General features: G+C 28.1%; 2 protein-coding genes across 2 annotated transcripts; one reads left to right on the top strand and one right to left on the bottom strand.

Moving 5' to 3' along the window:
• Window positions 1-9,886: 9,886 nt before the first annotated feature.
• On the top strand, window positions 9,887-10,636 carry GO595_004120 (Clan CD, family C14, metacaspase-like cysteine peptidase; the record flags this gene model as incomplete). The annotated part of the gene is made up of 1 exon (XM_067917217.1): window positions 9,887-10,636. The coding sequence occupies one exon, from the start codon at window positions 9,887-9,889 to the stop codon at window positions 10,634-10,636; it is 750 nt and encodes a 249-aa protein (XP_067775658.1).
• Window positions 10,637-15,643: 5,007 nt separating this feature from the next.
• On the bottom strand, window positions 15,644-16,366 carry GO595_004121 (WH2 motif family protein; the record flags this gene model as incomplete). Its single annotated transcript, XM_067917218.1, has 1 exon — window positions 15,644-16,366. The coding sequence occupies one exon, from the start codon at window positions 16,364-16,366 to the stop codon at window positions 15,644-15,646; it is 723 nt and encodes a 240-aa protein (XP_067775659.1).
• Between the last annotated feature and the right edge of the window lie 1,307 nt (window positions 16,367-17,673).

Genomic DNA, 17,673 nt, shown 5'->3' on the forward strand with positions numbered 1-17,673 from the left:
ATTTCTTGTTTTGTTCCGTTATTTAAATCGACAGCAAAAATTCCATTTTCATGACCGATTGCAACTGATGCAGAAGAACTATGTACCGCAAAAGACAAAGCTTGTGTTGGTGTCTGTGCTAGTTGGTATTTTCTTAGAGAGTTTGTTGATCTAATATCAAATAGTCCAACTGAGCAATCAGTAAAACTCAAAGCGAATTCGGTTGGAGACCTATCGATAGTACCAACATCGAATGCATGTGTTTGTATTCCGAATTGTATTATACTATCACAACCAATTCGAGTATCATAAAATTCAAGAATGTCACTACAAACAACAATGACGTCTCTTACTTTTGGAATCGCATGGATATACTTGATCTGTCCATAACTTGACTTAAATTCTCCAATTTTCTTTTCTTTTTGTAAGTCATAAATTAAGACATTTGAGCCATTTGAATTCGTATAAAGTCTTCTTTGGCATTCATCGCATTCGAAACTAAACTGACTTGAGCAAGCCTTAAAACAGCTAGCCAGATTAAAAGCTCTGTTGCTGAATTGTAAAGCATACAAATAACCGTCGGTATTTGAAGCAAAAACCAACGGAAAACCGTAATTTGTAATGTATTGAACGTGTGTGATTGGGGTACCCGACAACCGCCTTGAAAACGGTTTTTGCTGGGCACCCCAAACGCAATATGATATGTCACCGTTTTTAGTTCCGAAAATGAATTGATTTTCACCAGAATTCGAGAAATTCGATGTTATTTGTGAATCGCATGAAATTATTGGCCCTTTAATTAATTTTGAATATGACGCCATTAGTTTTTTATTATTATTATTATTATTTGTTAAAGAAATATTAAATTCGATTGGCTGTACTTCGATAATTCGTTTTTCAGGTGATTTAACAATATCATAAATTGGGTTTGAAAGCGTTGATATCATCCAATCATAAACATATGAAATGTTTTTCGATTTATCGATTGCTAATTGTTTATGCACTTGAGGATAAGGATCGAATTTCAAGAATTCATAAAGTTGTTCGATTTCTTTACACATTTTAAACTTAGATAAAGTTAATATTAACTGTAATCTAACTGATGGGTTTGGATCATCTTTTAATAATGAAATTGATTTTAATATTTTTTGATCTTCATCTTTACCAATGAATTCACAAATCGTATAAAGAGCTGTAATTCGAACTTCTGGATAATCATCATTTAATAAGTCAATAATATCATTCAACAATTCGCTTAAGTTTTGTACTCCTTTAGAAAGTGTATAAACAAATAATAAAGACCAAAGTCTTACATCCGAATATTTGTTTTTAAATAACGGCCTAATGAATTCAATCCAATTGTGTTGAAACTGACGGATTATCTCAATTTTGCATATGCAAAAAGTGGAAATAATTAACGGAAATAACGGTTTCTCTGTTTTGAATAACGGAAACAAAATTTCATTTAAAATGTGATAATTTAGAAATGGTATATTGGTAAAAGAAAGGATTTTTATGATGCAAAATAATAAATTGTTATTTTGTAGGTTCGATTTAGTAAGTAATATTTGAAATAATAATTCTAAAATTGGGAAACATAAAACTTGTTGAATTGAATCAGGAGATTTATCAATATATTTCGCTAATAGTTCAAATGTTTTATCTTTTAATGAATCATATTTTAAGCATTCGGATATACAAGCTAATAAACAAGGAAACTGAAAATCTTTTGTCGTAGCATTCATTAGGTTTTGAAGTGTCTTTAAAAAATCATCCAAATAAGAAACATATGATGTTTGTTGTAAGTTTGATGAATTAATTTGAAGCATTGCTGCATCTAAACGAAGATCAAATGAATCCCATAAATGATGTTTCCTTAAATCAGGTAATATTGGAAACGATAATGGTGTAACTCCAAAAAAACCCATTAACCGAGATGATAAATAGAAATTACAAACTAACTGAGAAACCGTTGGATCGGTCCGAAAAGTCCGCACAAAAAGTTCGCGCGGAAACACATCAAACGCCATCGCTTCGATAAGGAGGTGAAGTGACTTCAAAATTTCATCAAAAATGTCGGGCGAAACGGAGCTAAAGAAATCAGGAGAAAAAGGATGAAGAGGTCCATCCTTAAAACAGAAGTAATGATTAGAATGAATTAGAAGGGCTGTCTGTGCTGGTGATGTCATACATGACGTAAAAAGTGCATATGGAAGCCCTGGTGAACGTGGAAGATTTTCATTAGGACCGCATGAAAAGAAGGCAAAAAGATCAATTTCGTTACCAAGATCACATGAATCTTTTATGAATTTGGAATATGTGGGAAGAAGACACCCTGCTTTGTTGCAGTCAATAATATGGATCCAACAACTGGAACTTGAGGTTAGTATTGTTTCAATAGGAAAGAATGAAATGGATTTTTTATCATTAGAAAATATAGGAAGATGAGTGGGTGAAGTTTGAATAGGATTAGTGGAAACATAATGAAAAATACTCCTAAGTTTTGGTCCGTTTTTGGTAAATTTTGGTATTGAAAAACTTTCAATTGATGAATTAATTTCAGTGAGAGTTGGATTAATTATTGCATTTATTTTAGCATCTGGTCTTAAGTCATGGTAAAGAGAACGAAGAGAAGCTACTGTTTCTTGTGAAGAATTCCCATTTGATTTGATCCAATTCATCCCAAGAGAAATCGATTGAGACTGGTGTTGGGTAAGTGCAACAATTAATCCAACTTTTGTGAGACTTGGAAATGGAAAACGAATTGGTTCAGGCGAAAAATTACATTGCTCTGTAATAGATAATGACGAATGGAGCCAATCCGCAAATAAAGGTGTGGCTGAATTTGGAGGCAACTGTTCATTTATCCTTTCTTCAATTAATTTAATTGAGGAATTGCCACCCTTGTTCATTCAAAAGAAAAACATTTTAAACCCCCCCTAAAAAATCAAACGGTTTTAATAAAACTGTTTCAATTTTGGAACTCTTTGAACGATATGATTTAAAAAAAATCAATTTTATAACATAATGGTTTTTGATAAAATGGGGAAATTTCTATTTGAAAATCAAACATTCGTTTATCGCGAAATGTACATTATGCTCGGGGTGATCGTGTTTTTTTTAAAAATTATAGCAAGCATGAATTTTCTCCATTTTAATGAATTTTTAATCAAAAAATTATTCTTTTTGGTGAATTACAAGGGATTTCAAATGAAGAAGCACAAACCAATGGATTGGAATTAAATTTAAATATAAATGATCAAATAAAAATAATTTCTTCATCAAATCATTCAATTCATATTGTTTTAGAAAATGGTTCTGTATATTCGGAAAGGGAACTTAAGATTACAAATCTTTTACAAGATATATATTCTGATTATTATCTTTATTGAATAACTAAAAAATGTTATTTGTCAAACACATAAGAAGTTGATTTTGTTAAATTTAACCTTTAGTTATGTTTTAAAGAACTTTGAATTTTCTTTAATTTTTAAGAGCTATATTACTGTAAAACTTATAAATTTTCCTGAAGAGTTGTAGTTTTTTTCTTTCGGGATTTAATAACGAAAATTGTTACTAAAACACCAATTAAAACAAGTAAAGCAGGGACAGTTACACCAACTACGATTGCCGCGGTATTTGATTTGGATTTTGATTCTGCTGAGCTAGATAGTATGTTTGATTGTGTATATGTGATTGGAGTAGATGATGTAACTGGAGTTGCAGATGAACTTGTCTGCATGTTTGATTGTGTATTTGAATTTGTTGTCGTAAATGTACTTTATAAAAGCATATTAATCTCTTACTTATATTCATATAAACTTTAATATTATTGATGTGAGTTATTTTATTCGTTGATAATGAACATACTAATAATTTTTTAATTATTAAATATATTTATTATAAAAAATAAATAAAAATATTTATTTTGATCTAAAAAGTTAAAGCCAAAATGAAAAGCTCTAAATTTCTGAATAGCTATGTGATGTATAATATTTCCATAATATATATATGAAGTTGTTTGAAATTAATAAATTTAATAGACTTGTCTAATAAACATAAAAAAATAAAAATATTGGGATATACAATGATGACCGTTAGTATTATTTCACCTCACAATTCTACATAAATGGGGAAAACAATTTTTGTTTGCGTTGGTTCAACACATTTTGATGCTTTAATCTCAAAAATTGATAGTAAAGAATTTCTTGAAATTAGTAAGTCTTTAGGTTATGATAAAATTATTGCACAAGTCGGTTGTTACGAAAAAGAAGTTAAATATCTTGACCAATATTTTTCATATGCAAGTCCAGAAGAATTTCATAAATATTTAGAAACATCAGATTTTATTATTGGACATGCAGGAGCAGGTACGATCTTAGAAGTTCTTCAACTTGATAAAGCACTTTTAGTTGTAATGAATGAAGAATTGATGGAAAATCATCAGCTTGAATTAGCGACAGAATGTCATCAAAAAGGATTATTACAAATATCGAATGTTGAAAATTTTCTCGAAACTTTTCGAAAAGTTGGAAAAATTCAAGCACAAAAGATAGAATTTGATGGCACAGAATTTGTTTCAGCAATTAATGAACATTTCCATTTTAATATTGTAAAATAAAAAATATATAAAGATTTATTTAAAAAAAAATTTATTTTTCTTCTTCTTCAACTTGATCAATTGCAAGAATATGAGGGAATCGAACAACTGCAGTCCCAAGTTTTCGAGGTTTGAAATTTTCTGTTTTAGTTAAAGGAATCGTTTCAAAACATTCTCCTATAACAAGATTCCCAAATTGATCATAACCATTAAGAATACCTCGAATTTCTCGTCCTCCTTGCATTTCAATAACTATCTTTTTATGAATATATTCATCAAGTGGCCAACAAAGAAGAATTTTCTCCATTTGGCGTTTTCATGTCACATGTCTGCTCCAAATTTATAATGAATTTGAATCAAAAAATGATTCTTTTTGGTGAATTACAAGGGATTTTAAATGAAGAAGCACAAACCAATGGATTAGAATTAAATTTAAATATAAATAATCAAATAAAAATAATTTCTTCATCAAATCATTCAATTCATATTGTTTTAGAAAATGGTTCTGTATATTCGGAAAGGGAACTTAAGATTACAAATCTTTTACAAGATATATATTCTGATTATTATCTTTATTGAATAACTAAAAAAATGTTATTTGTCAAACACATAAGAAGTTGATTTTGTTAAATTTAACCTTTAGTTATGTTTTAAAGAACTTTGGATTTTCTTTAATTTTTAAGAGCTATATTACTGTAAAACTTATAAATTTTCCTGAAGAGTTGTAGTTTTTTTCTTTCGGGGTTTAATAACGAAAATTGTTACTAAAACACCAATTAAAACAAGTAAAGCAGGGACAGTTACACCAACTACGATTGCCGTGGTATTTGATTTGGATTTTGATTCTGCTGAACTAGATAGTATGTTTGATTGTGTATATGTGATTGGAGTAGATGATGTAACTGGAGTTGCAGATGAACTTGTCTGTATGTTTGATTGTATATTTGAATTTGTTGTCGTAAATCTATTTGGTTTTGTAAATGTATTGGATTGTGTAAATGTACTTGTTGGCCATGCACCGCAACCTTCAATTGTAGTTCCAATTGATAAATTAAAGTCACCAAATTTCGTCGAATTATAAGAACCGATAATCATTACAGTTTTTGCAGGACATCCATCAAATGCAGTTTCATTTACATTAGGTTCTTTGTTGCCATAAAAATAAATGCATGAAAGAGAAGAACAATTCCAAAATGCCCCAAATCCGATTGAAGATACCTTTTCTCCTAAAATAAGTCTTGATAAATTATAACAAAAAGCAAATGCTTCTTTGTCAATCAAAGTTACTGAATTTGGAATTTCAACGCTTTTAAGGGAACTACAATAAGCAAATGCATATTGGCCAATTTTAGATAACTTTTCTCCAAAAAGAATTTCTTTTAGTTTTATGCATTCATAAAATGCATGTGCTTGAATTGTGATTATTGAATTTGGTAATTTAATTTTTTCAAGTGAAGAACATTTATTAAAAGTAGATACATTAATTGTAATTATACTTTCTCCTAAACTGACACTAACTAATTTGGTACATTCTGAAAATGCTTGTTTTTCTATTATAGAAACTGAATTTGATAATTTAATTTTTTCAAGTGATGAACAATTAGCAAATGCCCTCATCTCAATTTTTTTGAGACTTTCTCCAAATGTAATTTCTTTTAATTTTATGCACCTTAAAAAAGCGCCGTAAGAAATTGTATTAATTTTTTTACCAAAAATAACATTTGATAAATTGAAACACTCGTAAAATGCTACGCGATTAATTATAGTTACTGAATTCCCGATTTTAGCCGAAGTTAGATTCTCCCATCCTTTAAATGTTCCGTTTGGTATTGATGTAATTCCATCAGCAATTATTAAAATTGATGTTCTTTCTGCATATTGTCTTGCATTTTTAAAATCAGTTTCATTCTCTATTGTAAGTGTTTTTGTTGCATTATCGAATTTGATCTCTAAAGTTGGAACGATAAGAATAGAAAATAAAAGAGTAAACATTCGTATTGCTCTAATAAAAATGAAATGGAAATTTTAACACAAAAACCAGTTGAAAAAAAAAAAAAAAAAAACATAACAAATAAGTTATGAATGAGTTAATAAATGTTTGTTTGTCTGTCTTCGACTTATTTAATAAACGGAGGACACTATAGAGTATTTCCTGCTCTTGGTGATGTTCCTTCAGAAATTTTATAATTTTTTTTCTAATATATACACTTAAAATATCAAAAAAATTTTTATTAAGTTTCTATTACATCGATGGAATATTAAAATGTATGTTCAGATCAAAATGTTTAAATTTTAAATCAAATTTATCTGATAACTTTTCTTGTAATCATTTTCTTTTTTTTCGAAACAATTTTCCAACAAACTTCAGATAAGGGTAAATCTAATAATATAGTTTATATTACTCAAACGCATGATTTATCTAGAAATATTGGAAATTGTGTTGTAAGTAATTATTATTTCACATTTTATATATCTATGAAAATGGCGATGAATGAAGTAAATATTTAAATTTCGTTAATATTCTTTAAAATGAATTGCATTTTTATAATTATTTTTGCTTATATAATCTTTTCATGTTTTCATATGTGTGTTATGAAAAAAAGAAATACCAATTTCCTATTTATTCTCACTAAAAGGATATAAATTAGAAAGTTATATTAGTATCATTTGAATAAATATTGTTTTGAAATTTTGTGGAAAGTAATTATTGAATAAACCATCACTAATATATATATATATATACGATTATTTGGATTTTTGTTGTTAATTAAGTGATCAATTAACTCATCATTTTTGTAGTGTTATAGTAAAATCCAAAAGATGGAATTATAAGATTGCAAAAATCCAATTACTATAATTTCAATGAAAACTCTTTTGTTACCATATTAAATTCTAAAAATATAGCAAGCACGTATGCAAAAAAATCGAAACACAATTGGAACAATGGCATTTGGACTTTGTTCTAATTTATCAGTACTTATTCTTTGTGAAAATTTAGCTTCAATTGGATTTAAACATTTTGTAATTGCACTTCTCTTATATGTGTTTATTATTGCGGTAACACAGAACCTAATATTGATAACACAGCATTCGATTGTTGTTTTGTAGGATGTGTGATGACATTAAACATATATATAATTCGTCAAAATTTGGTAAACTTAACGTTTCTGTTGGATCAAATATAAGTAATTGTACTCTATTTCCAACAAACTCATATACAAAATCAAGTACATTAACAAATTCAAATACAACAACAATAACAAAATCAAATATATATACACAATCAACCACAATTACACTTCTTGAAAATTATTTTGGCATAACGAAAATTTCCAAAAATATAGATGTTCAATTTCACTCTTTAATCGCAAGTCTAGATCTTTCAATCAATGCTGCATCAAGTCCTCAAATGTATGATTAAGATGTGTATTCAGCTGGGCCAAAGTAATCCAAACGCAGAAATCGATTCATTATTTTCATTCAACTCAAGAAACACACTGATAAAAAACTTCTGCCAATATGCGAAAACCAACTAAAAAAGGCCACACTTCAGAAGTATTATTTGTTTCCTTATAATTCTTTAGTGATTGATGCTGGGATGAATCATGGCGTTTCTTATTTAATAGCAATAATTTCAAACCCTATAGCATTAGATTTAAAACCACTAATAATTTCAGCAAATAAGAATTTTATTGGGAACTTACAGAACTATAAATGCGTTGTTATTAATATTATTGATCAATTAAAATCATACAACGTTGCGATTGGATCGATCACTGCGGACAACCTACCAGTACAAAAATCAGCCATTGATCCAGAATCACTAAATTCATTTCATTTCACATCAATGCATGAGAACAATTATCCAATTATTTTTTTCCCATGTATTGCACATACAATAGCATTAGGTATCAAAGACACATTTCAATCGGACAATTTGTCAATGATTCAAGATTATATTTCGAGATTTTCGAAAATTTTTCGATCCAAACCAATCAGTTCAACAATGCGAGAAGTATGTCCCGGATTTTGTCTAACAAGATGGTTTAATACATTTGAGATTTGTGAATGGTGAATTCGTAAGATTGGTAAAATCAAACAAATATTAAATGATACAAATCTGTTCAATAGTGATGATGATTTAAGCTTCATCAAGTTCATGCTCATAGATGTAATTTCAAATACAAATCTTTTATTATTACCTCTCATTAAACTAATAAAAACAATTGAAGGAGATCATTTCCCTGCGTCAAACATTTATCCACTTATTCTCTGTTTGCCTGATTCGTATTATGAAATCAATAATTATAATGATACGACATTCGATTATGATCATATTCATTATAATAAAATTATCAGAAGATTGCAAACGACAGGAGATTATCAATTAATTAAACTTTCATTCTCTCTCACTTTACAAGGAAGAGAATATGCAAAAGAAGTCGAAGTTGCCCAAAGGGATGTGGATACGAGTAATTTAAATCAAAAACTTAAACTTGAACAAAACGACAAGATGCTACTTAATAGCATAAAACAATTTAATGAGCAATTAGAAGAAGATTATAATCAAATTGAAATTGACGAGAATTTAGTATATGATGAAATGATAACCGGAGGTGAAATTGAACCTATTTAAGTACAAGAGGAAGAAGAGGCCGATAGGGAAGAATTTGATTATTTTGCTGTACTAGATGGAAACCTCGAAAATTCAAACGTTGAAGCAGATGTTTCATTACAAAGTTTGTTGGAGCGAATGACGAAGATTTGTCACATGCATAATTATTCAGATTGAGATATCGAAAAAGTTTCATGCAAGTTTATTGATTGGTTCACATTGAGTGACAATCAGCTTCCATTTTATCCAAGCAGTAAGACTTCGTCTTATGGATATTTTAGTGTATTGTATACAATTGAAGATTGGAGACCATTCGCAAGAATCAGACAGCAGATCTTATTGATACAATCCACTGAAGCCGCAGCAGAACGAGCATTTTCGAGGCTTCAAAAAATTCGATCAGATCTTATTACAAAAACGAAAAAAGCCATAGAAGAAGAAGCAATTTTTTTTTCTAGTTTCTAAAAATGTTTTTTTTTTTTTTTAGGCTTTAATCATCTTCACTGGCAGAGTTATTCAAAAAAACCTTTTATTTAAACGTATTCCATAACCGCTTCTATCGTTTCTCCCAAGCAAGAACTTTTTCTGTATTCAAAAATACTGCACTTTTCCGAAAATCCAAAACCCTTTTTGAACGTTTAAAAAGCAGTTAATTGAGGTATAATACGTTAGACATATTATATTCGAGGAAAATGTCTGATCCAGTCACACGTCTTCGAACATATGGTCGAGATCTTGGTAGCATTCCTATTTCACGTCTACCGACTGAGTTTGATAAAGCATGTTTTATTTGTGTTAATACATACCAATCATACCGCCTTAATCTTGGTACTGGGCCATTAAATGATGCCGTTTCATTGGCTAAATGCGTGAAGAACTTTGGGTTTCATATTTACTTCTTGCACAATCCTCATTCAAGAAATTTTTTAAAATATCTTGATCATTTCTTTCAATTCACAACAGATCACTTAGTTTTCTTCTATGTTGGGCATGGCACAACGGTTAGAGATCTTGATGGAGATGAAGATGATGGGAATGATGAAGCTTTTGTCTTTGATGATGGAAATATTGTTGATGATGAGTTAATTGATCACTTAATTAACAACAAAAATCCAAATAATCGTATAACGCTTATTACAGATGCATGTCATTCTGGTTCAATCTGGGATATTCAAGGAGGTGATGTAAATGGGCGAGAACTTCCCGACAAAATCATCTCAATTTCAGCAGCAAACGATCGACAAACAGCAAAACAAACAGTTATCGAACGTCAGGATCAGGGCGTCTTCACATATAACTTGACAAAGACCATCAAAAGCAACCCAACAATCACACCGAAAGAGCTCAAGACAGCAATGACTAAGAGTCTTCGTAAGTATGCACAGACATTCACAGTAGCTACCACATCTAATGAGCTCCTTGATATGCCATTATTCGAATAACTAAATAATAACTAAATAAATTTTATTATTATTATATTTAATGAATATGCTTTATGATTTAATGATTTTAAAAATGATTTTTTATATAAATGGAATTAATATTGAAATCGATTTCAATTTTGATATAATTTCTTAAAAATCATTAATTATTTTAGTATCACTAATATATATATATATATATATATATATTAGTGATGGTTTATTCAATAATTATTTTCCAAAAAAATTTCAAAACAATATTTATTCAAATGATACTAATATAACTTTCTAATTTATATCCTTTTAGTGAGAATAAATAGGAAATTGGTATTTCTTTTTTTCATAACACACATATGAAAACATGAAAAGATTATATAAGCAAAATAATTATAAAAATGCAATTCATTTTAAAGAATATTAACGAAATTTAAATATTTACTTCATTCATCGCCATTTTCATAGATATATAAAATGTGAAATAATAATTACTTACAACACAATTTCCAATATTTCTAGATAAATCATGCGTTTGAGTAATATAAACTATATTATTAGATTTACCCTTATCTGAAGTTTGTTGGAAAATTGTTTCGAAAAAAAAGAAAATGATTACAAGAAAAGTTATCAGATAAATTTGATTTAAAATTTAAACATTTTGATCTGAACATACATTTTAATATTCCATCGATGTAATAGAAACTTAATAAAAATTTTTTTTTGATATTTTAAGTGTATATATTAGAAAAAAAATTATAAAATTTCTGAAGGAACATCACCAAGAGCAGGAAATACTCTATAGTGTCCTCCGTTTATTAAATAAGTCGAAGACAGACAAACAAACATTTATTAACTCATTCATAACTTATTTGTTATGTTTTTTTGTTTTTGTTTATCAACTGGTTTTTGTGTTAAAATTTCCACTTCATTTTTATTAGAGCAATACGAATGTTTACTCTTTTATTTTCTATTCTTATCGTTCCAACTTTAGAGATCAAATTCGATAATGCAACAAAAACACTTACAATAGAGAATGAAACTGATTTTGAAGATGCATTATCTTATAAAGAAAAAACATTAATTTTAATAATTGCTGATGGAATTACATCAATACCAAGCGAACCATTTAACAGGTGGGCGAATCTGACTTCGGTTACAATCGGGAATTCAGTAACTATAATTAATCGCGTAGCATTTTACGAGTGTTCCAATTTATCAAATGTTACTTTTGGTGAAAAAATTAGTACAATTTCTGATAGTGCATTTTACAAGTGCATAAAATTAAAAGAAATTACATTTGGAGAAAGTCTCAAAAAAATTGAGATAAAGGCATTTGCTCGATGTTCATCACTTGAAAAAATTAAATTATCAAATTCAGTTTCTATAATAGAAAAACAAGCATTTTCAGAATGTACCAAATTAGTTAATGTTAGTTTAGGAGAAAGTATAATTACAATTAATGTATCTACTTTTAATAAATGTTCTTCACTTGAAAAAATTAAATTACCAAATTCAATAATCACAATTCAAGCACATGCATTTTATGAATGCATAAAACTAAAAGAAATTCTTTTTGGAGAAAAGTTATCTAAAATTGGCCAATATGCATTTGCTTCTTGTAATTCCCTTAAAAGCGTTGAAATTCCAAATTCAGTAACTTTGATTGATAATGTATCATTTGCTTTTTGTCATAATTTATCAACACTTTTTTTGGGAGAAAAGGTATCTTCAATCGGATCTGGGGCATTTTGGAATTGTTCTTCTCTTTCATGCATTTATTTTTATGGCAACAAAGAGCCTAATGTAAATGAAACTGCATTTGAAGGATGTCCTGCAAAAATTGTAATGATTATCGGTTCTTATAATTCGACGAAATTTGGTAAACTTAATGTATCAATTGGAACTACAATTGAAGGTTGTGGTGCATGGCCAACAAGTACATTTACACAATCCAATACATTTACAAAACAAAATATCTTTACGCCAGCAAACATGCCATCTGACTCATCAAAATCAAAATCCAATTCAAATAACACAACAATCATAGTTGGCATAATTGTCCCTGCTTTACTAGTTTTAATTGGTGTTTTAGTAACCATTTACGTTATTAAATCCCGAAAGAAAGAAACTACAACTCTTCAGGAAAATTTATAAGTTTTACAGTAATGTAGCTCTTAAAAATCAAACAAAACTCAAAGTTCTTTATAAATAAAGAAGAGTTGTTTAAACAAAATTAATTCCACTTTTTCTCTAAATTGAAAAAATTATTTTAAACATATAAATTATATTTGCATATATGCATATGTTTAACTTTATAAAATTTTTTGTATTTTCATGATGAATACTTATTGAATTAAAATAATATCATATTTAAATTGATTTTTGTCTTTATAAAACATCTGCATAAAAAAAATATTAAAAAAATATATGCTAGATGACCGTTTTTGTATTGTAACGTACACAAATTTAAAGGAAATTTTTTAAAAATTATTATATCTTCATAAAAAATACGTCTACTGTCATTATATGTTAAAATCTGAAATGTATCAAATACATTACATATAACTTTAAAATTAAAAAGAAATTTATAAGAGGAAAAGTTGGTTGACAGTGTCTTTTACAAATGCAAAAGTACATGGTGATACTAAACTCTTTCAATTGGGGGCAATTGTGCCATGTGGCAATATGTTATATATTATTTTTGAGTTTCAAGAAAAATTTAACGGCCAATCTCGTGATATACACAAATAATCATATATACACATCATAATATACCAAATAATTTTTGTAATATTTTTTTGAATTTCTCTATTTTTAGCAATGCCTCGAAAATTAATTTCATTTTTGTGATTGAAAATTAATTATTTACGTTATTTCCTTCATTATTAACGTGAAAAAATATTAATACAATAAAGGAATAAAAAAGATCAATTTTATTAATAAAATAATATATTTATATGATACATAATATTTAATATTAATTCGCGATATATATTATTATATTTATATTTATTCAGAATTTTATGGATCATATGTAGAGATATTTGAATTTTTTGTTTATGGTGTCAGTTTTTCATATAGCTTGTCAAGATGACTACCTCATTTTCAAAGCCCTTGCAACGATCATTTTTCATATCACAATTCCTTCAGAAATTAAAAAGTGGTACCACTTTTTAAACAAGAATATCATCACAAATTTCAAAAAAATAGAAATAATATTTATGCTCATGTGGTGGCATAAATGACTTTCAAAAATCAAACGAAACATTAATTTTATTTTGCTTTAAGAGAAGAATGCAAAAAAAGTTTTATATGAAAACAAACTTTTTATGAGTACGATAATAACCGCTCCGATAGACTTTTTTGTAGCCACTTTTTAAAAAATGTGTTTCGATTTTTTTGCAACGTGCTTGCTATATTTTTAGAATTTTATATGGCAATGAAAGAGTTTAGATGATACTGGAATAATTGAAAAATAAACATGGAATTTTTAGAAAATGATGATCCTTCAAAATTAATATGAAATGTGATGTGAAAATTTCTGTTAAATGGTTTCGCAACCATTTCCATTTTAATATTGTAAAATAAAAAATATATAAAGATTTATTTAAAAAAATTTATTTTTCTTCTTCTTCTTCAACTTGATCAATTGCAAGAATATGAGGGAATCGAACAACTGCAGTCCCAAGTTTTCGAGGTTTGAAATTTTCTGTTTTAGTTAAACGAATCGTTTCAAAACATTCTCCTATAACAAGATTCCCAAATTGATCATAACCATTAAGAATACCTCGAATTTCTCGTCCTCCTTGCATTTCAATAACTATCTTTTTATGAATATATTCATCAAGTGGCCAACAAAGAAGAATTTTTCTCCATTTGGCGTTTTCATGTCACATGTCTGCTCCAAATTTATAATGAATTTGAATCAAAAAATGATTCTTTTTGGTGAATTACAAGGAATTTCAAATGAAGAAGCACAAACCAATGGATTAGAATTAAATTTAAATATAAATAATCAAATAAAAATAATTTCTTCATCAAATCATTCAATTCATATTGTTTTAGAAAATGGTTCTGCATATTCACTAGGGAGCAATAAACATGGAGATCTTGGTATTGGTTCAATTGAGTTTGCAAAAGAATTTTATCGAGTAAAAACAGACATGTTTTTCACAAGCGTTAGTTGTGGTGAAATATTTACAGTTTGGACTGACAAATCAAATAACATATATATTTCCGGTAAATCATTTGGTGACCAGCCAACACTATTTCCATTTGAACATGTAACAGCAATTTCTGCATTTGGTAATACGCTATCATTTGCTAATAACAAAAACATTTTTTTGTGGCCAAATTTTATTGACTGCAAAGATCCAATTACAATACCACTTCCTTCTCCTGCAACAGATATTTCATGTGGAGAAGGATTTGCTGTTGTTTTATGTAATAACATTGCATTTAAAGTTGATTCAACATCTTCAATGATTCCATTGGTAAATATTCGATCACAACGTGTGATTAATGTCATTAAAGTTGTTTCATCTTTAGATTATATTATAACTTTAGATGAAAACAATGATTGTTGGGCATATGGGAATATTTGTTCTCATCAACGTAATATAAAAACAACGCCAATTGCTAATGATATAATTAATGTCTTTGCTATGCCGACGTTTTGTATATTTGTTAATTCTAATGGATTTGTTTATGGTTTTGGTGATAATTCATACGGAAAAATTGGAGATGGAACTAAAAAAAATCGATATATTCTAACAGAAACAAATCTGCAAAATGTTAGAAAAGCTGTTGGTGGTTTGAGTTTTTGTGTGTTCTTGTGTGATAATTTTGATTCTTCTTTGCTTTCAATGAAAGAAGAAGATTTCACTGCGGAAAATTTAAATTGTTCATATGAAAAATCTGAAGATATTTTTCAGTAAGGATGTTCTTTTTGATTTAATAAAAATGTTTGTAAAAAGTAAATAAATATTATGTAGGTATTTTAGTTATTTCTTCCGAGGCTGAATGAATTATTTAAAATCCTTCATCGGAGCTTTCATCACTTTCTTCATAAGATGATGAAGAATCTCTAATAACAATCGATGCAAATATTTCAGCTTCACCTGTCATTGCATATTGTTTCTTTTCTTTGATTGGTGTTCCTCCTATGGATCTTCGAACTCCTGTGGATTTTAGCTTAGATTTGTCCATATTTCGGATTTCTGAAAGGAAGTCAGCCCTATTTAATTGATTCGTTGGATTTTTAGGACTTTGAGAGGGATGAAGTAAAGAAGTTGATGGAGGAGGGGGAGGTGGTGGTGGAGGAGGAGGAAGAATAGAACTTGGTTGCTCGGATTCTGTATTGATAGTTGATTGTTCAGATTCAAATGTGTTTTCAGAATCTGAAATATAATTAGATTGATCAAATTCTATGATTCCATTCTGTTGCAACCCTACAAGTTCTATCAAATCACTGGCAATTTCTGTTTCTAATTTCTGTATATTTGTTTGAGCTTGAATTATTTCTTTTGTAATGGCATCACCATCATCTTCAACACTTTCTTTTGCAAGTTTCGATTTCCTTCTCCTTCTTGTTGTTGTTGCTGCTGTCTGTTTTATTTTTTTTGATTCATCTTTTTTGGAAAATAATCTACCAAAAAATCCCTTTTTTTCAGATTTATCACTAACATTGGGTGGAATATTTTCTAAGCTTGTTGAGCCTTTTGGAACAAGCGGCTTACTTTTATTTCTTCTCATACACCCAAATGTTTGAATATCCTAAACGTACAGAAATTAACGTACATAATTAAACGTCTGTTTCTGTATCGTTATTTTTTTTAGAGTTGGACTAAATATAGAAAATTTTTCTTAATCAATTCTTTCATTATTTAAAATATTTGATAACTATCTTCCATGCTCTTTCATATGACTATTAGTAGAATGAAATATGCTTTATGAATAAGCTTTATTTTTTTCTGCAGAAAAACTTAATGTTTCATTTATTTTTTTATTAATAATATTTTGTTCAATTAAATGAACAACTCAAATTTGAGTATTGCTTATTGGCGCACTTCTACAATATCCAGGTAAATATGCAAGTGCAAGTGGAAATCATTCATTAATGTGAGCAAGCTCATTCATTATTTGAAAATGCTTATAAAGCAGCAATTCTGTTTCATTAAAATGATATCTTTTGATATCTTTATAAAGATAATATTGTAATAATAGGGGAATTATGAAAGAAATACATTTTATATAAGGATTAATAATAATCATTTTAGATTTGATTGAAGAAGGAATGGAAATTTGTAATGATTATTGATGAATCAGCAAAAATTGGTAACTTATTTCTAGTCAAGTGTTTTTTCTAAAAAATAATGAAATTACTCAAAATTTATTAATTTTTGTTTTAGAAATTGGAAATCCTAAACTCAAGTATATTTGGAATATTAATGATAAAGATAAAATATATATCCTAAATTAAACATTAGTGCAAAACATATTAAGTTTATTCTTCACATTAATCTGATTTATTTAGAAATACATTGCAAAATAATATTTTTTGATCCTATGTGATGATGTTGTAACTCTGTATCGTTAAGTTGGCCAACTTTCAATTGAATGCATTAGATTTTGCCACAAAATTTGTGCAACAAACTCACTTCACCTTGGAAATGGCATTTTTTACATGGCAAGAGGAGGAATTTTTTCTAGCCAAAAGTTTTTTATAGACAAAGTCACAAGAAAACCCTTAGCTTAAAGTATTAGAATAAATTTTCTCTTATTGTATTGAGTTTTTATGGTTATAATATTCCAAATATGTTGCGAGATTTATTTGAAAATATAAATGGATCATACATTTTCCTGGAATAATGTTTGTAAAAAGCAAAAAAAAACAATTAAATTTCATGATATGAATATTCAAAAATTCATAAATTTTCCAATTTTTTGATGGGATTTCGCAAATGTGAATTCACAATCTTTGCTCGCATCAAACCAGCTCTTTTTTGATATTGTATCGGCAATCTGGTCAATTATTCAAATAAATTTGATCGTTTGGGTGA

This window comes from Histomonas meleagridis (assembly GCF_020186115.1).
Source record: "Histomonas meleagridis strain 2922-C6/04-10x chromosome Unknown contig_25, whole genome shotgun sequence".
NCBI lineage: Eukaryota > Parabasalia > Tritrichomonadida > Dientamoebidae > Histomonas > Histomonas meleagridis.